Raw genomic sequence first — 27,184 nt, forward strand, 5'->3', positions numbered from 1 at the left:
ATTGGCTGAGAGGCGGCATCATTGGCTGAGAGGCGGCATCATTGGCTGAGGGGCGACATCATTGGCTGAGGGGCGACATCATTGGCTGAGGGGCGACATCATTGGCTGAGGGGCAGCATCATTGGCTGAGGGGTAGCATCATTGGCTGAGGGGTAGCATCATTGGCTGAGGGGCGACATTATTGGCTGAGGGGCGACATCATTGGCTGAGGGGTAGCATCATTGGCTGAGGGGCGACATCATTGGCTGAGGGGTCGCATCATTGGCTGAGGGGTAGCATCATTGGCTGAGGTGTAGCATCATTGGCTGAGGTGTAGCATCATTGGCTGAGGTGTAGCATCATTGGCTGAGGGGTAGCATCATTGGCTGAGGGGTAGCATCATTGGCTGAGGGGTAGCATCATTGGCTGAGGGGTAGCATCATTGGCTGAGGGGTAGCATCATTGGCTGAGGGGTAGCATCATTGGCTGAGGGGTAGCATCATTGGCTGAGGGGTAGCATCATTGGCTGAGGGGTAGCATCATTGGCTGAGGGGTAGCATCATTGGCTGAGGGGTAGCATCATTGGCTGAAGGGTAGCATCATTGGCTGAGGGGTAGCATCATTGGCTGAGGGGTAGCATCATTGGCTGAGGGGTAGCATCATTGGCTGAGGGGTAGCATCATTGGCTGAGGGGTAGCATCATTGGCTGAGGGGTAGCATCATTGGCTGAGGGGTAGCATCATTGGCTGAGGGGTGGCATAATTGGCTGAGGGGTAGCATCATTGGCTGAGGGGTGGCATCATTGGCTGAGGGATAGCATCATTGGCTGAGGGGTAGCATCATTGGCTGAGGTGTAGCATCATTGGCTGAGGGGTAGCATCATTGGCTGAGGGGTAGCATCATTGGCTGAGGGGTAGCATCATTGGCTGAGGGGTAGCATCATTGGCTGAGGTGTAGCATCATTGGCTGAGGGGTCACATCATTGGCTGAGGGGTGGCATCATTGGCTGAGGGGTAGCATCATTGGCTGAGGGGTAGCATCATTGGCTGAGGGGTAACATCATTGGCTGAGGGGTAGCATCATTGGCTGAAGGGTCACATCATTGGCTGAGGGGTAGCATCATTGGTTGAGGGGTGGCATCATTGGCTGAGGTGTAGCATCATTGGATGAGGGGTCACATCATTGGCTGAGGGATAGCATCATTGGCTGAGGGGTAGCATCATTGGCTGAGGGGTAACATCATTGGCTGAGGGGTAGCATCATTGGCTGAAGGGTCACATCATTGGCTGAGGGGTAGCATCATTGGTTGAGGGGTGGCATCATTGGCTGAGGTGTAGCATCATTGGCTGAGGGGTAGCATCATTGGCTGAGGGGCGACATCATTGGCTGAGGGGTAGCATCATTGGCTGAGGGGTAGCATCATTGGCTGAGGTGTAGCATCATTGGCTGAGGGGTAGCATCATTGGCTGAGGGGTAGCATCATTGGCTGAGGGGTAGCATCATTGGCTGAGGGGTAGCATCATTGGCTGAGGGGTAGCATCATTGGCTGAGGGGTAGCATCATTGGCTGAGGGGTAGCATCATTGGCTGAGGGGTAGCATCATTGGCTGAGGGGTAGCATCATTGGCTGAGGGGTAGCATCATTGGCTGAGGGGTAGCATCATTGGCTGAGGGGTAGCATCATTGGCTGAGGGGTAGCATCATTGGCTGAGGGGTAGCATCATTGGCTGAGGGGTAGCATCATTGGCTGAGGGGTAGCATCATTGGCTGAGGGATAGCATCATTGGCTGAGGGGTAGCATCATTGGCTGAGGGGTAGCATCATTGGCTGAGGGGTAGCATCATTGGCTGAGGGGTAGCATCATTGGCTGAGGGGTAGCATCATTGGCTGAGGGGTAGCATCATTGGCTGAGGGGTGGCATCATTGGCTGAGGGGTAGCATCATTGGCTGAGGGGTAGCATCATTGGCTGAGGGGTAGCATCATTGGCTGAGGGGTAGCATCATTGGCTGAGGGATAGCATCATTGGCTGAGGGGTAGCATCATTGGCTGAGGGGTAGCATCATTGGCTGAGGGGTAGCATCATTGGCTGAGGGGTAGCATCATTGGCTGAGGGGTAGCATCATTGGCTGAGGGGTAGCATCATTGGCTGAGGGGTAGCATCATTGGCTGAGGGGTAGCATCATTGGCTGAGGGGTAGCATCATTGGCTGAGGGGTAGCATCATTGGCTGAGGGGTAGCATCATTGGCTGAGGGGTACCATCATTGGCTGAGGGGTAGCATCATTGGCTGAGGGGTAGCATCATTGGCTGAGGGGTAGCATCATTGGCTGAGGAGTAGCATCATTGGCTGAGGGGTAGCATCATTGGCTGAGGGGTCACATCATTGGCTGAGGGGTGGCATCATTGGCTGAGGGGTAGCATCATTGGCTGAGGGGTAACATCATTGGCTGAGGGGTAGCATCATTGGCTGAGGGGTGGCATCATTGGCTGAGGGGTAGCATCATTGGCTGAGGGGTAACATCATTGGCTGAGGGGTAGCATCATTGGCTGAGGGGTAGCATCATTGGCTGCAGGGTCACATCATTGGCTGAGGGGTAGCATCATTGGTTGAGGGGTGGCATCATTGGCTGAGGTGTAGCATCATTGGCTGAGGGGTCACATCATTGGCTGCGGGGTGGCATCATTGGCTGAGGGGTCTTCTCCTCACTGCTCATTACTAAAAACTGCTCTTCTTTGTGAGGATTGATAAATAAAAGCAATTAGAACCAGTAAATTTAGTTTTATATGGCATTTTGCCTCTCTATTAGAAAGTGTGAGAAAATTATATATCTTCGCCATAGGTTGACCTTTGACCCCCACTGTGACCATGGTAACCCCTTAATTATATATAATAACATTGACCCAACGGGTCATGGGTCGTCTCGTATATATATATATATATATATGACTTGATCAACCAAGATCTGTTCACTTCCGTTGAACTTGGGGACGACTAAGAAGACCTTTGTTGGTCGAAAGCTTGTCGAAAATTAAAGATCGACGTCCTGAAGGTACGTCCGTGTCTGATTTAATCTCCCGATTATATATCTATATAAATAAAACACAGTTTGTGTGTGTGTGTGTATGTTACCGATAGACTCCTAAACGGAGAGGCTCGCGTGCTTGATATTTGGCATAGACATGGCCATTGAGCCTGGGAAGGACGTGGCCTACCTAAAAATATTTGACGAGATCCATATTTTTTATTCATATTTACCTCAGCGCATTTCAGCGAGGAACATAATATACGGAATCTCAGCCGGTGCCAGAGCAGCTCGCTGATTTGCTCAGAGCGATCACGTGATGTTCCATCCTCGCTGCCAGACCACTGAACGGAAAATATATAGAATGACCATTGCCATTCACACCACATAGGTGGAGATGCAGCTACTGGGCGCCATCTTGGTTGGCACTCGATGCTGGGTGATGGTGATTTCCGTCACACGTTTGCACGTAATTCAGAGCAAAAAGCTATTGCGTTTTTTCACCTTTTGTGCGATCGTGTTTTGTGTCGATTTTTGTCGATTTTGTGCGATATGAATTAAACGTCTTTGCAACAGCTGTGAAACGTCTTTCCACAACCCTTCCATAACCGATTGGAGCCGTTTATTGCCGCACAAAATGGCATTTTACAGTTGTCTCGCTTTTAAAATCTGTGGCACGTTCAAAACAAACGAGATCCGCGAAGCGAGTTGGTCAAGTCGTGCTAACCAAGATGGCGACACGGCGGCTACACTTTTCACGGAGTATGAGCGTTCTATATATTTTCAATTCAGTGCGCCAGACTCGCTCACGTACTTGATTTGTGGCATAGACGTGGCCATTGGGCCTTCACGGTGTAATTTGTACGAGGCTTTTGTCCGAGTGAGCTTGAGTCGAGAGGGCGAATGTACGGGTTGGGAATGTACGGGTCTCCCTTCCCCCGCCCAGCAACGCCAGTACTGGAGGGCGTCAGAGGATCGGTGAGTCTCCAAATCTGCTTCGTGCTGTTGTTGCGAAGATGCAGGACGATGTCGCGATTGTTGTGCTGCTCTCCTACCATGAGAACTTTTCTTTTTTTTTTGTATACAGAATCGAGGCTCGTGAAAGAGCTAACATTTATCAAACAAACAAATCAAACAAACAAGCAAGCAAAGTATATAAAAAGGGGAGCGGTAGAAAAGATGGGGAGAGAAGGGGAGGAAGCACACAAACACAACACTTGAGAGCAGGGATATCGGGAGATGTGTGGGAGGGAGAGGGCTTGGGGGGAGGCAGGATAGGTATAAAACGCAAGGACACCAAGCACTTCCAGGAAAGAAGTTGGTATTTCAAAAAGTAGATTTGGGGTGAAATTAGCGGGGGTAGAAAAGATCAAGGTTTTGGATGGGGGAAGATAAGAGATGGTGGTGAACAGCTGTTTTAAAGACCTGGAGGGAGGAGTGGGATTGAAGAGAGTGAGGGAGTTTGTTCCAGAGGCGGGAGAAAAGAAGAATGAAGGAGTGAAGGTGAGCAGAGAGTCTTGATTTTGGCAGTTTAACCATAAAAGGGTTGCAGGCAGATCTTGTGCGACCTGTAGGAATATTTGGGGGACAGAGCCCAGAGAGAGCTAGGGGAGCAAGGCCGGAGAGGAGTCGGTACAAGATGGAAAGACCACCAACCTGCCTGCGGTGAGTAAGTGAAAGGCCCTCAGAGTTAGCGTCATCGCAGGAGATTCCAATGATTCTGAACGCTTTGGTTTCAACAGCGTAAAGACGAGCTAGGTGTGAGGCAGGAGCACCAGCCCAGAGGGGAGAGCAGTACTGCATTGAGCTGCGGATGAAAGCCTTGTATGTGGTGAGGCGCTCAGGTGTGCCAAGGAAGGACTTCACACGACGGAGGATGCCCAGTCGGCGACTGGCTTTGGAGGCCAGCTTGGAAATGTGGTTTTCCCAGGAAAGATCATGGCAGATAGTGAGACCCAAAAGCTTGAGTGACAGAACTTCTTGGAGAGGATTATTCAGAAAGTAGATGGGAGGGTTGTCCAGTCGGTCTTTTCGGAGAGACATCGTAAGAGTGTGAGATTTGTCAGGATTGAAAGACATGTTCCACTCGTTTGCCCAGTCTGTGATTTTGTCCAGGTCTGCAGAGAGTGAGGAGGCTGCAGACTGCCAATGTGAGGGATGAGGAATGGAGCGGCAGAGAGTGGAGTCATCAGCAAAGAGATAGAGAGGATTTTCAAGAGAGTCAGAGAGATCATTGATGAAGACTAGAAAAAGCACAGGGCCCAGAACACTGCCTTTGGGAACTCCAGCTTGAACAGGAAGAGGAGATGAGAGAAACCCATTCAGGGGCACACGTTTACTAAGACTAGAGAGGAAGTCCGCCAGCCATGCGTGGAGATTTCCATGGATACCAAAGGAGGAGCGTTTGGTGAGCAGAGCGGGGTGCCACACCGTTTCGAAGGCAAGTGATATGTCGAGGGAGACAGCTCTAATTTCCTGTTTGGCATTGAGGACCTCCGTCCATTGTTGAGACAGCAGAAGCAGCATGTCCAGAGTAGAGTGACCTGGTCTGAAACCAAATTGATGATCAGAGATCAAGCCATTGGAGAAGAGGAAAGATTTCATATCCGAAGCAATGATGGATTCCATGACTTTGCTGATAAATTTGCTGAAAAGTTGAAAACTGCAACGTCATTGTTGACTGACCCTCCCCTTCTTCCCCTCCCCTGCCCCCTCTCCCTCCCCCACCCCTTCCTTCCCTTCCCCTCACCCCTCCCCCTGCCATTCCCCCTCCACCCTACCCCCTCCCCTTCCCCCTCCACCCTACCTCCTCCCCTTCCCTCCTCCCCCTTTTCCCCCTCCCCCTACCCCTCCCCTTTACCCCCTCCCCCCATCCCCCCCACTCCCTTTCCTCCCTTCCCCCTCCCCTATCCCCCTCCCCTTCCCCTCCCCTCCCCCCCCCCCCCCCCCCCCCCCGCCCGGCAATGCCGGGTACTTTTGCTAGTATCTCATAAAATGCCCTTACTATGCTGGGATGATGCCGTATGGAGCAGCTGCTGATTGCACGAATAGATACGGTGGAGTGTTTTCATTCTGTACAATAACACGTGGGGCATGGCGTATTACGCAGCTGTTGGGACATGCGGCGAAACTATGTTTACAGGGTGAATGTTGGGACATGCCGCAAAGCTATGTTGATAGTGCAAATGTTGTGACGTGCCACACAGCTCACTTGTAGCGCGGCTAAAATATTGTTGTGTCCCGGGCGAATAAGATCAGCCCGAACAGATGGTCGAACCAGCTTACTCCAGAGGCGACCTCACGATTATGGCATTTAATTTGCGTGCGCAGGATGGAAGACATACGAGGGTTTGACGAACGAAAACAAGGGTTTATTCCCAAAACCCACAAAAATAAAACACGACAAATAATATGCAATAATCAAGATTTAAAAGCAAATACGGCACAGGCGAAAATAAATGCCGAGGTAAAATAGATTCTACTTTGAAGCACCTCCACACACTGACAACACAACAACGGGGGAAAAAGTAAATAAAAATCTCCCTTGGCCGGCCGGCACTCAGCTGTGACCCAAATGGCCCTTTTGAGAGATTGGTGGCGGTGGCGAAGCTCAGAGCCTCTCGTGCCGGAGGCGGACAAGCTGGCGACTGCCCAAAAGCGCAACTTGCTTTCGGTTCCACAGGAGTGAAGCGAGTCCTGAAGATAGCCTCCTTTATACGTCATCCACCATTTGAGGCCGCACAACGCAGCCTCCACCAGCTCCTTGGTGGGTCCAAAGGTAAAACGCCTCGTGATCACCACATAACACAGCTCTCTTCAAAAGCGCACACACTCGATCTCGCCCAAAATGGCCAGCGTCCCCTTTCGTCCCATGCCAACTGCCTTTCTCTCGCGAGCTCTCTGACGTCACCCGGCCGCGTCACTCGGGAGGAGTGGCCCGCCGGTCTCCCTCCCCACCCACCGAACCACCACCGATCTGCCTCTCCTGGGTGGGTACCCGCTGCATCATGGCCCAGCTCGGCCGGCAATTTATGGAGCGTGATTAATGCCAGGCTGTGTCATACTTCGCAGGCAGTAGCGGCAAAAACATTAGGAATGACTACAGAGGGTTTGACGCACAGGAGAAATTATCCTTAAACCCTATTACTAATTAACACATCATCATCCCTCGTATGATGAACATTTAAACAATCTTTAGCTACATTTTCCCTGCTTATGTACATCGAAATGTTCCGACACGTCCCACAGTCCATACTATTTCCTATACAATTCTACCTCCCTACGGTGTTTTCTTAACTACCCCCATAAACGTAACAATATCTTTGTGGTTGCGAAAAGCCACGAAAACATGTAGCATACGGCCGCAAATCTAGAAGCAGGTCATGCTCGCGCCTCGTGGAAGATATGTTTTTTGTGTACATCCAGCTGCTTTGAGCGTGGCTGGTGGAATATATATACAGTGCATTCAGAAAGTATTCAGACCCCTTAACTTTTTTCACATTTTGTTATAGTGCAGCCTTATGTTGAAATCATTGAAATTCATTTTTTCCCTCATCAATCTACACTCAATACCATGACAGGAGAAATGACAAAGATAATGACAATGACATGATAATGTAATGACATGATAATGACATGATGATAAATGAAGATAATGACATGATAATGACAAAGAGAAAACAGGATTTTAGAAAGTTTTGCAAATTTATTAAAAATAAAAAACTGAAATATCACATTGACATAAGTATTCATACCCTTTCCACTAAAACTGCAATATCACATTGACATAAGTATTCATACCCTTTCCACCCTTTCCACTATGACACTTGAAATTTATGTCAGGTGCCTCCCATTTCTCTTGATCATCTTTGAGATGTTTCTACACCTTGATTGGAGTCCACCTGTGGTAAATTCAATTGATTGGACATGGTTTGGAAAGGCACACACCTGTCTATATAAGGTCTCACAGCTGACAATGCATATCAGAGCAAAAACCAAGCCATGAGGTCAAAGGAACTGCCCGCAGAGCTCAGAGACAGGATTGTGTCAAGGCACAGATCTGGGTAAGCCTACAAAAAAATTTTCTGCTGCATTGAAGGTTTCCAAGAGCACAGTGGCCTCCATAATTCTTAAATGGAAGAAGTTTGGAACGACCAGGACTCTTTCTAGAGCTGGCCGCCCGGCCAAATTGAGCAATCAGGGGAGAATGGCCTTGGTAAGAGGTGACCAAGAACCCGTGGTCACTATGGCTGAGCTCCAGAGATCCTGTGTGGAGATGGGAGAAACTTCCAGAAGGACAACCATCACTGCAACACTCCACCGATCTGGGCTTCATGGCAGAGTGGCCAGACGGAAGCCAAACAGTTCAATCTTGGTTTCATCAGACCACAGAATCTTGTTTCTCACAGTCTGAGAGTCCTTTAGGTGCTTTTTTGCAAACTCCAAGCAGGCTTTCATGTGTCTTTCACTGAGGAGAGGCTTGATATTCGGAATAAAAACATATAAATAACCACCTTTAGAGGCCATTTTTCCCCGCAAAGCGGGGGTTGGCCTTTTTCGGGCACCGTGGTTGTTGTTGTTTTTGTTGGTCCCCTTTTTGAAGCAATGTTTTACGGCCGGATGCCCTTCCTGACGCCAACCCTTTTTGCCGCCTTTAACGACAAACAGGGAATTACCAGTGAACTGGTACTCAATTAGCCGACCTCGGAAGGATGACAGGTTGAGTCAACCCCCCTGGCGTTAATTCAGCGATCGACCGGGATTTGAACCCAGGATCCTAGGATCCTAAGCCGGCACCCTAGCCGCTAGCCCAACACCAGGGAATGATAAAATAAAATTGATAAAAGATAAAAGCTGATATTCGGAATGCATCAAGCATTATACCAATATGTAAAACAAGTCAAGTGAATCCACTTGGATTCCGCCCAGGTTGGCACATGGAAATTATGATGTAGCATAATTATCATCTCGGGTCAAGATTTGAAATTATGCCATGGTTTTTGTAAAATTGCTACTAGTATTCACATTATGTACTTTCACCAAAACATACATCATCATAGAAACATACATAGAATTTGGGTCCTCTGGGTCATTTGGGTCCTCTGGGTCATTTGGGTCCTCTGGGTCATTTGGGTCCTCTGGGTCCTCTGGGTCCTCTGGGTCCTCTGGGTCATTTGGGTCCTCTGGGTCATTTGGGTCCTCTGGGTCATTTGGGTCCTCTGGGTCATTTGGGTCCTCTGGGTCATTTGGGTCCTCTGGGTCATTTGGGTCCTCTGGGTCATTTGGGTCCTCTGGGTCCTCTGGGTCATTTTGGGTCCTCTGGGTCATTTGGGTCCTCTGGGTCATTTGGGTCATTTGGGTCCTCTGGGTCCTCTGGGTCATTTGGGTCCTCTGGGTCATTTGGGTCCTCTGGGTCATTTGGGTCCTCTGGGTCATTTGGGTCCTCTGGGTCATTTGGGTCCTCTGGGTCATTTGGGTCCTCTGGGTCATTTGGGTCCTCTGGGTCATTTGGGTCCTCTGGGTCATTTGGGTCCTCTGGGTCATTTGGGTCCTCTGGGTCATTTGGGTCCTCTGGGTCATTTGGGTCCTCTGGGTCATTTGGGTCCTCTGGGTCATTTGGGTCCTCTGGGTCATTTGGGTCCTCTGGGTCATTTGGGTCCTCTGGGTCATTTGGGTCCTCTGGGTCATTTGGGTCCTCTGGGTCATTTGGGTCCTCTGGGTCATTTGGGTCCTCTGGGTCATTTGGGTCCTCTGGGTCATTTGGGTCCTCTGGGTCATTTGGGTCCTCTGGGTCATTTGGGTCCTCTGGGTCATTTGGGTCCTTTGGGTCATTTGGGTCCTCTGGGTCATTTGGGTCCTCTGGGTCATTTGGGTCATTTGGGTCCTCTGGGTCATTTGGGTCCTCTGGGTCATTTGGGTCCTCTGGGTCATTTGGGTCCTCTGGGTCATTTGGGTCCTCTGGGTCATTTGGGTCCTCTGGGTCATTTGGGTCCTCTGGGTCATTTGGGTCCTCTGGGTCATTTGGGTCCTCTGGGTCATTTGGGTCCTCTGGGTCATTTGGGTCCTCTGGGTCATTTGGGTCCTCTGGGTCATTTGGGTCCTCTGGGTCATTTGGGTCCTCTGGGTCATTTGGGTCCTCTGGGTCATTTGGGTCCTCTGGGTCATTTGGGTCCTCTGGGTCATTTGGGTCCTCTGGGTCATTTGGGTCCTCTGGGTCATTTGGGTCCTCTGGGTCATTTGGGTCCTCTGGGTCATTTGGGTCCTCTGGGTCATTTGGGGCCTCTGGGTCATTTGGGGCCTCTGGGTCATTTGGGGCCTCTGGGTCATTTGGGGCCTCTGGGTCATTTGGGTCCTCTGGGTCATTTGGGTCCTCTGGGTCATTTGGGTCCTCTGGGTCCTCTGGGTCATTTGGTCCTCTGGGTCCTCTGGGTCATTTGGGTCCTCTGGGTCCTCTGGGTCCTCTGGGTCATTTGGGTCCTCTGGGTCATTTGGGTCCTCTGGGTCATTTGGGTCCTCTGGGTCATTTGGGTCCTCTGGGTCATTTGGGTCCTCTGGGTCATTTGGGTCCTCTGGGTCATTTGGGTCCTCTGGGTCATTTGGGTCCTCTGGGTCATTTGGGTCCTCTGGGTCATTTGGGTCCTCTGGGTCATTTGGGTCCTCTGGGTCATTTGGGTCCTCTGGGTCATTTGGGTCCTCTGGGTCATTTGGGTCCTCTGGGTCATTTGGGTCCTCTGGGTCATTTGGGTCCTCTGGGTCATTTGGGTCCTCTGGGTCATTTGGGTCCTCTGGGTCATCTGGGTCATTTGGGTCATTTGGGTCCTTTGGTCCATTTGTATCCTATAACATATATATCCTATCCTATATATATCCTATATCATATAACATATATCCTATATATCCTATAACATAACATATAACAAATATATCCTATATTATGTACTAGCGAGCGGCCGCGTACCAGCCAAAGGGGTAGCCCATGGTTAGCCTAAATATAGATTTGATGACGTCAGGTTTACACATCTGAGCGACAGAAACTGGCTACACATCTGAGCGACAGAAACGGAGCTTCACTTTTGGAGAGACAGAAATTCCCAGGCAAACGCTATAACGCACCAGGTTTACAACCTGTGCGTTAATAAACTGGGCCACTTGATCAGGCGTGGCTTCCGGCCTGCCTGTGCGATGTGTGTTCAACCAGGTGGTGTTGTTATCCCTGGTGCTTGATGCCTGGCTTCCGTCCGGTTAGTTTTTTTTACTGTCATTTATTAATTAGTGGACTAATGGGCCTGACTCACTAGTATCTATATGCGGTGCCATAAGGGACAATGGGATGATTACTAGGTTTTACGAGCCGGGGAATTAACATAATCCCTACGATAATTAGCACAAGGGTCATCCTTGTATGACCACTGAGATACACTTGCACGAACAAACCGCCTAAACAAAATTACATGTGGGGATCCCGATCATGATAATCGGAGCACACTACCTATACAGATCTACCTGACTCTATATATCACTCTACCCCGCCGACATTATATATATATATATATATATATATATATATATATATATATATATATATATATATATATATATATATATATATATATATATATATATATATATGGGGAATTGTACCATTAAAATGATGGCAATTTGCTTTACTTCACATTGAAAAACGAAATAATTATTTCGTTTAGCTGAGAACAGCTCTTCTCTGATAACAGTCTGGAGCCATGGCTAAGACTAACAATTTGGGCCGATAGGAAAAGGGGGGATAAGATTTGAGTCTGGTTTTCATTAACAATTCAAGCCGATAGGAAAGGGGATAAGATTTGAGTCTGGTTTTCATTAACAATTCAAGTCGATAAAGACGGGATGCGGCAATTCAAATTCTTTATCCCTTTGAAACTGCCTTTTGTTTCGCGGAAGAATAATTTGATTAGATTTTGTATTTAAACAACTCTTGGTATGGTAGAATCAGATGTTTGGAGAGTCTGAAGGCTTTGCGAGTCCTCTTTCCAGCATCTCCGCGATCGTGCTTGGTATATCAATAAATCTTGTTACTTCTTCTTCTTCATCGTGGTGGACTTCGATTCATTCACTGACATATATATATATATATAGATTTTTATGAATATAAATAAATAAATAAATATATAAATATAAGACAAGGGTGGCTGTTTGTTCGTCAACTCCCTGTTACCCTGATTCTGGTGTGAGGCTAGGTGCAATGTGATTGGCTCCTGGCAAGATTTAATAATAATATATCGTATAGGCTTATTAATATGTGGCAATAGGGTTCCCTATTGATTCTTGTCTTTTTGCAATTGTTGTTTTCATGTATTGTTATGCATTATATGTTTTCCACTCTGTCAAAGCGCCTTTGGGCTTCTGGAAAAGCGCTATACAAAATAAATGAATTATTATGATTATTATTATTACTAGGGCATGCCCGTACTATATATATATCTAAAATTATATCCCCCCCCTCTATTTACATGAAATGGTTTGGTCCAAAGCGAACGGCTTGCGAGTACGGTGACAATCCCCCCCCTCTATTTACATGAAATGGTTTGGTCCAAAGCGAACGGCTTGCGAGTACGGTGTTTTTTATCGGACCTGTGGAATTATAGATAGTAGTTTTAATTAGTTTTAAAACATAGTTTAACGCCAACATAGTTTGCCAACGTGAAATAAATGAATACGCTCTCAAATGTGCCGTCCGAGGCAGAGTCTGTTCGCCACGTTCGGCACACGTGATAACTCGCTGCTCTCTGATTGGTTGAATCGTTTTTTGGACATAGCTCGGTAACTACTTGTCCGATTAATATGAAACCTTGAAAAGGCACATCCTCGGGTCCCCAGCAATATACCTGACAAGTTTAAAGTATATCGGACCCGTGGTTGTCGAGAAACAGCGGTCACAGACATACAAACATACAAACATACAAACATACAAACATACACACAGAGATTACTGGAATTATAGATAGATTAAAAGCTGATATTCGGAATCCAATTCCATATTTAACGATTGAAATTCATGGCCTAACTAATGATGTTGAAATCTCGAGTGAAAGCGGAACAAAATTAGGTTAAAAAGTTCATGACGAAAGTTTTAAAATGAAATAATCGGCACCGCGGATGTGAAGTAAAATGGCTCCGAAATTCATTTTTTTCACTCTTTTAAAGGTAATTATTGTATGTCCGATTTTAATTTACATCATCCAGGGACATCGGTCGTGATCTTTTTGGATTTGGATTCTACTTTAATTACACATTTTTAACGTATAGTAATACATACTGGTCCAACATGGAATCGCAGTTTGATTATTACCAGTGCGTTAAGGGATGATCTCGGCAGATAGGATGATCTTGAGGTACCCACACTACCCTCGAAGCTGTCTAGCTTGGGTTCGAATCCTGACCTGGTGTTTGGTGTTTCACAGACCGAGTAAATCAATGTATGCCGTCCCTCCGATGGACGTTAAACTGGCGCACTGTATTCCGACATTAGTTGGTGGATGTTAAAGACGTTACTGCGGGGAAGGCAATGGCAAACCACCAAGTATAACCCTTGTTCTGGAAGCTGCTTTGGCGGCACAGGCGCTCTGTAACAAGTATAGTAACGGTATATCAGATATCAAATACTATAAGTAGGAAAGGGTAGGAAGAGGGAGCAGGATTTGAGGGGAGGGAAAGAGTGGGGAAGACAGGGGAGTAGGGGAGAGAGGGGAAGCAGAGGGGAGTAGTAGAGAGAGAGAATGGGGGAGGGAGGAGAGAAAGGGGAGGAGGAGAAAGGGGAGGAGGAGAAGTGTAGGGAGAGAGAGAGGAGAGGGATACTTATGTTAGTTATTCCCATCACATGGGATGGGTACTCTTCCTCGTGTTTATAACTGTGTTATGCTCGTGGCTTGTGGGAAAAAAATTTTTACGCTAGCAAAAAATACAGGGCTGCGAATGGCGAAGCAGGTCACAATTTAACAACCGCGAATACGCGGAACCCATGGATGTTGAGAATGCAAATGTCGGGGGCCGACTGTACCTTTCGCAGTATGGTGAGATTAGGCATTATGTTCCAAGTGTCAAGGTAGATATCATAAGTCTCTCCTGTGAGGAGCTCAGACTCCTCATCCTCACCACCAATTGCATACAGCATCCCATCAATGTGCACAAGGCCAAAGTTCATGCGTGCCTGGAAATGCAGAATGGCAAGAAATGAGTATTGTCACATATAATATCAAACAAATGTCACACATACCACCAGTGTACGGAAAGAAATGATTCATTGAACTCTGTCAATCTCCTTCCATTATGGTCTGTCCATCAGTACACAATGTTGATTGGATACCTGCTTCATTGGTGCGATGGGAGACCAGGTGTTTGTATCTGGATTGTACTTCTCACCAGAGTTCAGTACTTTCTTCTCTGCATCCTGACCTCCAATGGCAAACAGGTAACCCTCTGAAATGGAAAAGGACAATTCTGTAGGTTGAAGCACATATTTGGTTTACTACTACCATCAATATCACTACCACTATTTATTTAATGGCCAGTTATTTCCATCACGTTGTGATCGTCTGGGGAACGTTTTTAGCCCATCTTTCCAGGTCTAAAGTTTGACTTTAGGTGATAATAATTTATCATTTTTTCCAAGTGCTGGAGATAACTTGCCCACTCTTCACATAACACCCCCTAAAAAATTTCGAAACCACCAACAAGTGCTTGTGGACGGAACACCCAGCTTAACGTCCATCTGATGGCCGATGCACACATTGATGCTTCGTCCTGCCTGTGAAACACCAAGATGAGAGTTTACATCCGGGTCAGAATTCAAACCCAGGATAGATAGGCTCAGAGGGGAATATGTCTACCCCTAGGCTACCCTGCCAGCCCCAGTAGATATTATGTACTAGACTCTAATTAGTATCAGGGAGCCTTTAGGAGCCATAAACATACGTCAACGATTGTAGAATTTCAACATTCTCCCAACGCATAATAGGCCAAATATTGTTTTGCTATAACAGTAAGGTTCTGACCCAATAAATACTTTTTGGAACATTAACAAGATTTAATTTAATTAATTGCAGTGATTGTTAAAATTGAAAATTATATTATGACACGTCTTTTCTTGAAACGTCGCCAGAAATTGTCACAGACGGGCACACGACGGGTGCATGAGGGGCACACCGTTTATCAAGTCTGTTCCTCACAAATCTAATTTCATTGATTGAATGCAACAGCTATTCCTAGAGCATTATACCAATATGTAAAACAAACTGGGCCACTCGATCAAGATTGTGTTGTTTAGACTTTAGTAAACCATTAAAAATTTAATATTTAAAGTTCTAGCAAAAATTGTTCACAGGAGGTACATATTGTTGCGGTCTTTAGAACCTTCACATGTAAATTTAGTTGTAAATTCCCTTATAAATAACCCCTGTGTACATTTCCCCTTAATTGGCTGTTAATTGAAATAATCGCACCTTAGTTAGTCCACATTGCAACACGTAGCAAATCATAGGACCTCTCTATAGTTATTTCATTATTCTGTGTTTCAGGTATGGCCATGTGTTTCCAATAGTTGAATCTGCGTTGCATCAAACAAATAAGATAGGCCCCCTTTTCAATTTCCCCAAAGCGCCTCTGCCAGCCGCAGCCGCCTTACCGCTCGCTCCAAAAACGCCATTGCCCATGTGCTCCATCTCGGAGAAGAAGGGGGAGGAGCTACCAGAAGCACAGGCGTGGCCCCAGCTCGTCACCAAAGGTGGGGTCAGCCAGCCCTTACGACCAACCAGGAATCAGTGGGTTTGGCTTGAGAGGGCATGGAGCGAAAGATCTGGCAGGTTCGCGAGGGTTCCAAGGGCGGGGTTATAAAACCCGTTGCGCAAAGCCCCGACCGCAGATGAGTGAGAGAGCAGTGGAAGGAGGTGCTCGAGAGTTCTGTGGAGGGAGGCGCATTTTCATTTGTGACATTTTGTGGCATTTTCCGATTCCATAACCATCAAGGAGGTGCGGCGAGTAAGGAGAGACCTGCTGCTGCAGAAAGCCCTGCCGTGTGGAGCCTCCGGCTGTTCGCTTCCGAACTGTGAACCTGGAGCGGACCTCTTTGCTGCGCATTTTGCCCGGACATTCCTGCCCTGTGTCCCACCTGAACCTTCTCCTTCCAGCCATTCATTCCTGCCTGCAATTCCCTATTCGTGTGAGTCTGTTTGTGTTGTCCTGTGGGAATAAGTAAGCTTGTATAAGCTTGCACTGTGTCTTCTCTTCTGTAAATGACTTTCGTTTCTTCCTTTGGTTTCTTTGGTTTTTGTGTAAATAGTAATTAATAAATATCAGTCTGTTCTTCCGTACTCTCCTGGTTTTCATTCTCATCCGATCGTCTTCGTGATTCCCCTGATTGAATACCTGTGGCACGATTTTGGCCAAACACTTTATAATCGGGTTAGTCATTGCTAACGGCTCGCGCCGCAGTTCGCTTCGCTCGGCGCAATCCATTAATTACGCTGCGGCACGGGCGGGAGTATTTCCTTGCGTACCGGGAGGCGCTGGTACTTAGGTCATAGGAAGGATAGGCCTAATACCCTATTCAGCACTGACCGGGCGTGACCTCATACCCCCAGGATCGGAGACGGCCAGTGTACAGGACAAGGGGTTAACCCCCCCTTGGTAAGGGGAGCGCCGTACTCCGAATTCCGTAACAATATTATCACCCCATTGTCCATCAGGCATTAAGTCAGTCACACTAAGTAAACACTCGGCTCTTCTTCTCCAAAACTACACACAAAATTTTGATGAAACGTGACCAGAACCTTCATCACCCGTGATGTACTAAAGATTGTTCACAGCATAAAGGAGAAAAAAAAAAATAGTGTTTGAACAGTCAGTAGTTGCTGCTATACATATATACAGTCGTGACCAAAAATATTGGCACCCTTGCGCTTTTTTCAAATAACTCCCAATTTTTTCGAAAATGAGTTGAAATTGGCAAAAGTATTTGGTCTCCACAATTCTTTGTTTCACTGTTAATATTAAAGAACATTTGTTTTTTTGATTCAGAACTTAATATATCCTTTTAAATCAGAAAATAAAAAGAAATGGCATTGACAAAATTATTGACACCCTAGACTTAATATTTGGTAGCACAGCCTTTGGACAAAATAACTGCAGTCAAGCACTTCCTATAGCCATGAATGAGCTTCCTACTCCTCTCTACTGGCAGTTTGGCCCACTCTTCTTGTGCAAATTGCTCTATTTCTCCCAGATTTAAAGGGTGCCAACTGCTGTTTTCAGATATCCCCACAGGTGTTCAATGACATTTAGATCTGGACTCATTGCTGGCCACTTCAGAACAGTCCAGCATTTTGTCTTGAACCATTCCCGGGTGCTCTTTGAAGTGTGCATGGGGTCATTGTCCTGCTGCAAAACCCATGACCTGCGTCAGAGACCTAGCTTTCTGACACTGGGTTGAACATTGTGCTCCAAAATGCCTTGGTAATCTCCTGATTTCATCTCCTCCATGTTTGACTGTAGGGAAGGTGTTCTTTTCTTTGAAGGCTTCATTTTGTTTTCTGTAAACATAGAGATGATATGCTTTACCAAAAAACTCTAATTTGGTCTCATCTGTCCACAGGACATTCTCTCAGAAGGATTTTGGCTTGCTCAGGTGTGTTTTGGCAAACTCCAGTCGGGCTTTCTTATGTCTCTCTCTCTCAGCAGTGGGGTCCTCCTGTGTCTCCGATCATAGAACCCCCTTTCATAGAGTTGGCGACGGATGGTGTGAGGTGAAACTGTCGTACCTTGTGTCTGAAGGTCAGCTTGAATATGTTTGGCAGTTGATTGAGGTGCTTTCTCCACCATTCGAACAATCCGTTGCTGCAATCTTCGATCAAGTTTTCTCTTGTGGAAACGTCCAGGGAGGTTGGCTACAGTGCCATGGGCCTTAAACTTCCTGATAACATTGCGTATGGTGGACACAGGAACAACAAGGTCTCCGGAGATGGACTTGTAGCCTTGAGATTGTCCAAGCTTGGCTACAATCTTGTGTCTGACCTCCTCAGAGAATTCTCTGGCTTTCTTTTATCCATGCTCATTGCGGTACACACAGTGACACAAAACAACAGAACGACAGAACGACTCCTTTTCTCTATTCAAACTGGGTGAATGAGTGATTTTTATATTGCAGGCACCTGTAACTCACCACAGGTGAGTTCAATTCCAAACGAAAGGAGAATCACCTGCTTGAAATCTAATTATTTCTAACAACTTCGAAAAGGTGCTAATAATATTGTCCATGCCATTTTAGGATTTCTGTGTGGAATAAGCTAAGATTTAGTAATTTTTCAGCTTTTTTTTTTTTTTTGTTCCACTGCAAACCAAAGAAATGCATGTATGGATACCAAAATATTTCATAATTTCAACAATATTTTGGAAGAAATGGTGCATTATTTTAAAAAAGTGCAAGGGTGCCAATATTTTGGGCGACGACTGTACAACAAGACCGATAATATAGTTCAACAACGGCATAGCCAGGCTTGGATCTGCTGAGTGGAGGATCCACTAAAGAAATTTCATACTGATCGGATCAAGCGTTATACTTCTCAATTTATGACGTCATAATGAAGGCACCTATGACATAATCATTCACATATGTTATTCCCCATGAGGAGTACTTTACAATAAGCCACCTTTCAATTTTTTCCATGGAGCGGTTTCAGGGATATTGAGGTGCAATTTTTTTCGGTTTTTCCAAGACTGTGCCCTTACTACGAAGGTGACCTATGACATCATAGTTATCATTGAAAAATTATACAGGAGGAAGTGCTCCTGTGGTGAAAATATTTTGTGTCAATTAGACCAACGGTTGCAGAGAATTAAAGGGAATAAAACCACAAAATGCCGGTGGAAGGGGCATGCATACATGCATACATCCAAACATACATACCCACATGCATACATCCAAACATACATACATACATACAAACATACAACCGCTGTTCCAGACGGCATTACCCTACAGGCTACCCAGTAAAAACAATTAAGGATCATACAATGGAGGTTGTAGAGACTTAATTTGCCCCCCTCCCATGGCCAAAATCAGTGTTAAGGTGTATATCCATGTTAAGATAGCTTATCATGGCATTTTTCCAAGACTGATTCTAATTACAAAAGTAATAACAATACAAATGACGATAGCATAATATTAATGTTACTACAAAACAATATTGTCGTGTCCCCGGGGTTAAGACCACTGGGTGACGGATAGACGACCGAGCTTTAACTCTGAGGCGTATGCCCCAAAATATGGCGGTGTTATCTCTTCAGCACACGTGGGTGAGGGATACCGAGGTCCTTACCTGCACAGACGGACACGACGGGGTTTTATCCGAACCCATGAACAAATAAACATACAAGACAGGCACGACAAAGAAATGCAATAAATAAGGGTTTAGTGAAAATAATGCAGGCAACAAAGAAATGAACGTACGGTAAACTAATTCCTATATTGAGGCGCCTCCATACGGACTCGTATACGAACAAGGGGAAAACAAAAGTAAAAATAAATAATGTTCCTGCCGGCCAGCACTTATCTTGCTCAGGATGGCGCGAATCACCATGCGGCACACCGAGCCGTGAATCGGCAGCAAAACGTCCCCCTCCTCCGGTCGTTCCACGCTCCACAAAGCTCTGATGTTTCTCAGGCTCACACAGCACGAACAAAAACAACCATCACGAGCCAGCACCAAGAGAGTGAGAGTTGCATCTGCCTTTCATGTAGCCCGGAACAGAGAGAAAAATGTGTCCGCTTTCACCGTAGCCAGGAACAGAGAAAGGACACGAATGCGACCGCCTGCGACCAAGCCCAGAATGAGAGAGAGCAAAATGGCGGTCGCTTCATCTTTTTGCTCCAGCGCTAGAATGTTCGATGACGACGTCACACTCTAACCAATCGTGCAGCACCGTCGCAATGCACCATCGTTCCTCAACCAATCGTCCTTCGGGGCGTGGCCTCATGGCAATTATTGACGCCCATAGAGAAGATTCGGCAGGGTGAGGTTGTAGTGTCTGGGTACCGTCGGCGATCATGTTATTTTAAGTATTTACTGATCGCATGGCTGGCTGAATAAATGTCATAGGAACAAAGGGAAAAAATCACAAGGACAATTACCCACTGGGAATTTATCCTTATGCCCTATCTAATTAGCATAGCTCCACCCCTCGCATGGAGACACAAACGTTTACACGGACATCCGGCCCTAACTAAATACATCGAGGTGGCTTCACGGCATAAGGAGCACGCTAATCTATACAATTCTATCTGGACTAAGGTATTTAATTACCTACCCCTACACACGTAACAATATTAATACTAATAATGGCCCCTCTCTCCAAGGGATTTTTCCTCCTTGGAAAAGCGCCTTGTTAACGTGTATAAATCGCCTTTCATGGCATTTCATTGGGCTAGCATATCCGAAGAAAAAATATTATAAACCACAAGCGCGTATAATTACCTTTTTACTCTCTGTTTATCACTCACTTATGCTGTTTAACACTAAACTGAAAGGGAGGAAACCTGGTGTTCTTGAAGCCTGAGCAGATAACTACTGTAATATATAAATCCCAGAAAGGATAATAACAAGACCCTTCCTCACGCTGTCGTAGGGAGTGGGTGTACTATTTAGTCAAATGCTGTATTTTGGGGTTTTTTTTTCCAACCAAGACAGAGTGTGGACAGACAAAAGTGTTCCCATAAAGAGAAATTACCTTTACGTGGAAATAAAATTGCTTCACTTGGCATGGACTGAAAATGACATCAAATTACTTTGCTGAACTAGAACGGCATGAGGTAGAAAGCATACCTCTGCCTAGTTGGCCATATCACTCAATGGTGAAGAATCACTTAAACAATTCTACTAGCCGGATCCAGATCTGAATCTTCACCAAAATATAATTGATTCTTCCCTGTCACACACACAACCTGTCCACCAAGTTTCGTCCAAATCCGTCCATAACTTTTTGAGATATCCCACTATGTATAGTTTTTGGCCCGATCTCTCAATGGAGGAAGAATCACTTCAGAAAAAAATAAATAATTCTCATATCCGAATCCATATTCAGATCTTCACCAAAATCGAATAGATTCTTCCTTGTCACACACCCAACCTCTCCACCAAGTTTCGTCCAAATCCGTCCACAACTTTTTTTTGGGGATATTCTGCTTTGTATAGTTTTTGGCCCTATCTTCCAATGGTGAAGAATCACTTTTAAAATTCTAGTAGCCGGATCCGAATCCGGATCTTCACCAAAATCTAATCATTTCGTTCTTGTCACATACGTTACCTCTCTGCCAAATTTCGTCCGAATCCGTCCACAACATTTTGAGATATCTTGTTCACAAACAAACAAATAACAATCAGTCATCGAGCGACACTTGGCAAAACAAAACAAAGTAGAATGGCACTCAGTAGAGCATCCTTTTGATCTCAAAAATAATTAGTGGTTGAATTCAGTGACCTGATATGCAAATAGTCTTCAAAGTTCAAGTTAATCGGATGAAAATTGACAATTTTAGAAATCTGGCCTATGTTGACCTTTTGGCCTATGTTGACCTCAAAAATAGATTGTGGCTGGTTTCAGTAAGCTGATATGCAAATCCTATTCAGTTTTCAAGTCAATCGGATGAAAATTGAGAATTTCAGAAATTTGAGAAACGTGGTTGACCTTTAGCCTATGTTGACCTTGTGACCTATGTTGACCTCAAAAATAGCTGTTGGTTGAATTCAGTTCGCTGATATGAAAATCCTATTCAAATTTCAAGTCAATCAGATGAAAATTGAGGATTTTAGAAATTGTGATGTAGGTAATAAAGCACAATGCTCACTTACTTGTGATGTTCGCCATGCGAAACAAAGTTAATTCACGAGTGGTTGTGAGGGGCGGAAAGAAATGCATCATTACTGTGTGAGAAGCAATGAGGGGAAAGATTTGGCAGCCATGTCGGACATCTTCGAGCAATTGTACTCAATTCCCACAGGGCCTGAGAAATATCCTTCTTGCAATATTCACCCCCTTGGCAAGATCGAGGGTTGAGGGAGCAAATCAACTACAAAAACCCAGCATTCTTTCATTCCGACCAGTCACTGGCACTGGCATGGGCAAAACCCAGCATTTTCAACCACAACACCAGTTGGTCGTGCTGCTTTACCTTTACCAGCACCTGTCCACCAAGGCAACTCTGGTTGTTTTGTCAGGATATTACAAAAATCCACGAAACACTGAAAATGTTTTTCATAAAATGTGATATGTGAGCATATCGATGAAAGAGCACAAATCACTAAAACTGGGGCTCGGCCTGTTTAGTGTTCTCATCTAAAGCAATCGCTCTTTAGGATACGAACGAAGGTTCAAATTACTGATATTATATTTTTTATTTGTCCATTGTCTACTAATGCCCTTGTATGTAATTCATGTTAAAGTACACTTGTGTCTCCTAATGTGCTTGTCCTGCATGCAATTTTTGTGCAGGAGATCAATGTATAAAACAAAATTAGGCTGACTGATACTGTGCATAGGAGTGTAGCAGTTGTTAGTTATGCGTCTTTCCATGTTAAAACACACACACATACACACACAAACACAAATATACGCACCAGCTGAAACGGCCCCATGGTTGACCCTGGATGTGCTCATGGGGCTAAGATCAACCCAGAGCTGCCGGTTTGGATCGTACAAGGGGCACATGCAGCGCATTGTGGCGATCGGTATCCGTGTACTATTGATGGGAAAAAGGGAATAAGTTATACGGTACAAGTTGTACAACTAAATGTTGTTCTGTACAATTGTTTTCCTCTAGTCAAGAAACATGTGAAACCAACATCCTCAATGCCATTCTTCGCTCCAGGGCTTAAGGATGGCTATTCAAGTATACAAAGAAAGAAGTTTACTGACAAGTATAAAATGCCTGGTCAAGTACCTGTATACAACTAAATAAACAACACAAGTTAGAGACAGAGACAGAGACAGAGAGAGAGAGAGAGAGATAGAGAGGAAAGAGGCAGACATAGAGAGGGCAAGGGGAGGCCTCCTTGTATTACATGTACGTTAATGCCTACGGGTTGACTCAGCCTGTCATCCTTCCGAGGTTGGCAAAATGAGCACCAGCTGGCTGGTAAGGGGGCATTGCATCAGCGGCACAGCTGCGCCTCCAGAAAAAAGAATAATGCAGCCAGGCAGCCGAAGGCTCCATACAAATGAATGAATTATTTTCCAAGTACTTCTCTTAAATCTGCCTCACTATAAAGATTGAATCTATCGTCGAACTTCCACTCATCAAGCCAAATTGGTTCTCATCGAAATTGACAACTCCTCTTAATAACCTCAGATGTCTCCAATACTTGCTTGCTCTAACAGCTTCACCCCTCTGTATGATGAAGGAAGTAATGGGTCACCATTCCTTGGAAACAAAGGTACAATCATACTGGCCATCCAATATCCATTCCCCCATGTCATCCGACACAACTCAGTCGTCCACTTTACTCCTAACTCTCCTGCTGCCCTCTCCATCTCAACCACAACACCAGTTGGTCGTGCTGCTTTACCTTTCTTCAATTTATTTCATAACTGACCTAACCTCTTGATGAGATATTACCTCCTCTGCTCCTTCCACCTTCCTGCACTCCACCTCCTTATCCCATTCATTCTCATAATTCAACAACTTTTGGAAGTACTGTACTGCACATCTAACTCTGGAAAAGGAAATAAATTTTGAATAAACGAAATGCTTTGCTTTTTTTTTTTTTCCCCCTATTAATACTCGTAATTATCTCATAAAAGCATGGCACTGTTATTAATTGGTCTAAATAAATCACTAAACACATGAACCATCATTTACCATCATGCTGCGTTTATAAATCAAGCTCGTGCCATATCCAAAGGGAAAATTAATTTCCCAGCACTCATCAGGTTTCCACTTATATCATTCAATAAATATTATGAGCGGCTTTTGATTATTTATATCTTTCATCCCCCTTCCCCTCTCTCCCAATTCCTAACCTCTGCATGTCCTCCGTTACCTATATCACCTTTAACCTCATGCTGCATGATCATCATGCTCTTGCAAATGTTCCACTAATGTCTAAGGTTTTTCTCTTGCAAGTTATGCTGACGAAACCTTATTTGAGCTAACCCAGCATACCAATGGTGGTGCCCAAGATGTACCGAGAGAACATTACCTCATCTGGGGTCCAACACAGGACCAAAACATGTCATTTTCATTACTCTGATTAAGCAGATCATTCACTTGTGGATAGGTCACGATAAACATTAGAATGGCGATGATGTCTTTTTCAAATTGACTTGTTGGTATTCCCATTTGAACCCCCTGGTCTGCGATGTAGGGAACCCAAGTTCAAATACAGACTAATTTGTCCAGAGCGTACCAATGTCCTTGTAAATCATGGAAACAAACACCGATGTGGAATAATACAATTTGTTCTGAGGGTGATTGTGCATGAGCCTTCACTTATTAAAAAAACCCCCTAAAAAACAGATAAGCCAATGTACACAGCGAGGGATCCGCACACCTGTTCAATGAAAGTCCTCCTTCATAGCACGACTTACAGGTAGAAACGTAACATAATTACTGGATTGTGATGCCAAAAAAACTCGAATGTAGCTGTTCTACTGTGTGTGGTTTTAAACCAAATGGTATTAAGCTTGTATCAATGCATTCGCACTGCACACACTGATGACGCTAGTCACCTCTCAACATACCAGAGTGGTGGCTTAGCATAGGTGAGATGCAACATGGTAAGGCGATTAACAACCACAACTCAAAATGCTACCATACAGACAACAAATCTATGCTTACATAATCAACAACATACATTGGTTTTTTTTTTGATTGTTTGTTTGTTGTTGTTGTTTTTTTGGATACTGAATCGAGGCTCGTGAAAGAGCTAACATTTACTTCACAAACAAATCAACCAGACAAACAAAATATATAAAAAGAGGGAGCGGAAGACAAGATGGGGAGAAAAGGGGAAGCACACAAACACAACATTTGAGAGCAGGGAGATGTGTGGGAGGGAGAGGGCTTGGGGGGAGGAGGCACGGGGGGGGGGGGGGGGGGGGAGAAGTATAAAACACAAGGACACCAAGGACTTCCAGGACAGAAGTTGGTATTTCAAAAAAGTGGAATTGGGGTGAAATTAGCGGGGGTAGAAAAGATCAAAGTTTTGCACTTGCACTGTCAAAACAAAAATCCTTTCTCATTAAAAATATTTGTACATGTTCCCAAGACAACAAATTCAATGCAAATTCCAACCAACTCCCCAACACACCCTAAATAACTGCAAAGAGGCCCAGGAAGTGGGTGTGGCCGATGTCTGGATATATTGCGTGCTTTTGATACAGTCTGGCACCCTGACTTACTCTCCAAACTCTGCCTGTGGCATCCAAAGCTAACTCCACATATGCCTTCTGACTTCCTCCACTCTCGTAGCCAACGTGTGACTCTCAACTGAATCCTTTCATCTCCTCTCCCTGTCAAGGCTGGAGTGAACCAAGGCAGTGTTCTGTCCCAGTCCTATTCCTGATCTTCATCAATCTCTCTGACTCTCTGGGAAATCCCCTTTATCGACTGTTTTCAGAAAGTATTCACACCCCTTGATATTTCACATTTTCTTGTGTTACAGCCTGATTTTAAAATGGATGAAATTGAGATTTTTTTTGTCACTGATCGATCTACCCATAATATCCCATCATACCAAAATACGCAATTTGGTGCCCGTCTGTCTAGCGATTTTTGACCGCGATACATTCGGTCATTACTTATCCAATATCAACAAAACTTAAAGGACTAAAGGTCACACAATGAAGGTTGTCATGAATTCATTTGTCCCCCTCCCCAAGGAGGTTTTCGCCATCAAGGGGTTTTCCCCACCGATAGGGTTGCGTGTTGAGGTGTATATCCGCATTAAGATAGCTTTATCGTGGCGTTTTTCCATAGACGCTTTCAAAAAACAAAAGCGTAATGATAATGCTGTTACAAAACAATATTAATACGAATAATATCCAGTCCCACAAGGTGTTTCTCCCCCTTGAACAAGCGCCGTATTAATGTGTATATATAGCTCATCGTGCCGTTTTTGTGGGAGCACCGGATTCTCACAGAAGGAAAAATATTATAAACCACAAACACATATGATTACCTACCTTTTAAAACAGTGGCTAGTGCTGTTAAACACGAAACTGAAAGTAAGTTGAAGGAATCCCAATATCTGTGACAAATTTTACTTATGGCACTGATCGAAGATCTCCTTTAATCTATATACCACACAAAGGTTAACATGATCCTACCTAACATGATCCTAAACGCCCTAACGTGGCGTTTTGCGTGCCGTTTTTGAAAGTCTTTACTGCTGTTTAACACGAAACTGAAAGTGAGGAAAACCAGGGTGTGTTCAATTTCCAAGCAGCTAGCTAGCGCTTGCCAAGCCAGCTGTTCCTTATCAACAGTTTGAATGGAGTGCTTGCTCAAATGCTTAAGCCACTTGGTGAGCGCTCCACAATAAACTTGGTAAATGAACAATCCCCTCCCACCCCATGTTTTTGAGGCCCAACCATAGATCTACTGTAATCTATACATCACAGAGAGGAATTCTTCTTCCTGCCAAACTGTCTGGAATGGGTGTACTGGAATTTTCCGTAGTAATATAGGTGTAGTAATATTAAAGTGGAATTTTTGTTTTTGGATAATTTTAAAAAAAATTAATTAAAAAATGAAATGCTCAAATGTCTTGAGTCAATAAGTATTCAACCACTTTGCTAAGATGCTCCAAATTGAGCTCAGGTGCATCCAATTTCCTTTGGTCATCATTAAGATGTCTACAATTTGAATGGAGTCCACCTGTGGCCAATTCAATTGATTGGACATGATTTAGAAAGACACCTTTCTATATTAGGTCCCACAGTTGCCGCTGCATGTCAGAGCAGAAACTCCAACATGAAGTCCAATGAACTGTCCATAAAACTCTGAGATCGAATTGTGAGGAGGTATAGATCTAGGGAAGGGTATAAAACAATTCCTAGGAACTACCCAGACTCTTCCTACAGCTGGCCGTCCGACCAAACTGAGCAACCGGGCAAGAAGGACAAGGAGGACCTTGATCAGTGATG

General features: G+C 45.1%; 1 protein-coding gene across 2 annotated transcripts in view; it reads right to left on the reverse strand.

Moving 5' to 3' along the window:
• The window catches only part of GAN (gigaxonin), a 69,918-nt gene that overhangs the window by 12,520 nt on the left and 30,214 nt on the right, over positions 1 to 27,184 (reverse strand). For both annotated transcript variants that reach the window (XM_078785400.1, XM_078785399.1), the window contains exons 5-7: positions 22,657 to 22,778; positions 14,358 to 14,470; positions 14,052 to 14,201 (exon numbers count right to left, since the gene is read on the reverse strand). In XM_078785400.1, coding sequence (XP_078641526.1) covers positions 14,052 to 14,201; positions 14,358 to 14,470; positions 22,657 to 22,778 — 385 coding nt within the window. The remainder of the gene's footprint in view (positions 1 to 14,051; positions 14,202 to 14,357; positions 14,471 to 22,656; positions 22,779 to 27,184) is intronic.

This window comes from Myxine glutinosa, chromosome 10 (assembly GCF_964187855.1).
Source record: "Myxine glutinosa chromosome 10, kmMyxGlut1.1, whole genome shotgun sequence".
Taxonomy (NCBI): Eukaryota; Metazoa; Chordata; class Myxini; order Myxiniformes; family Myxinidae; genus Myxine; species Myxine glutinosa.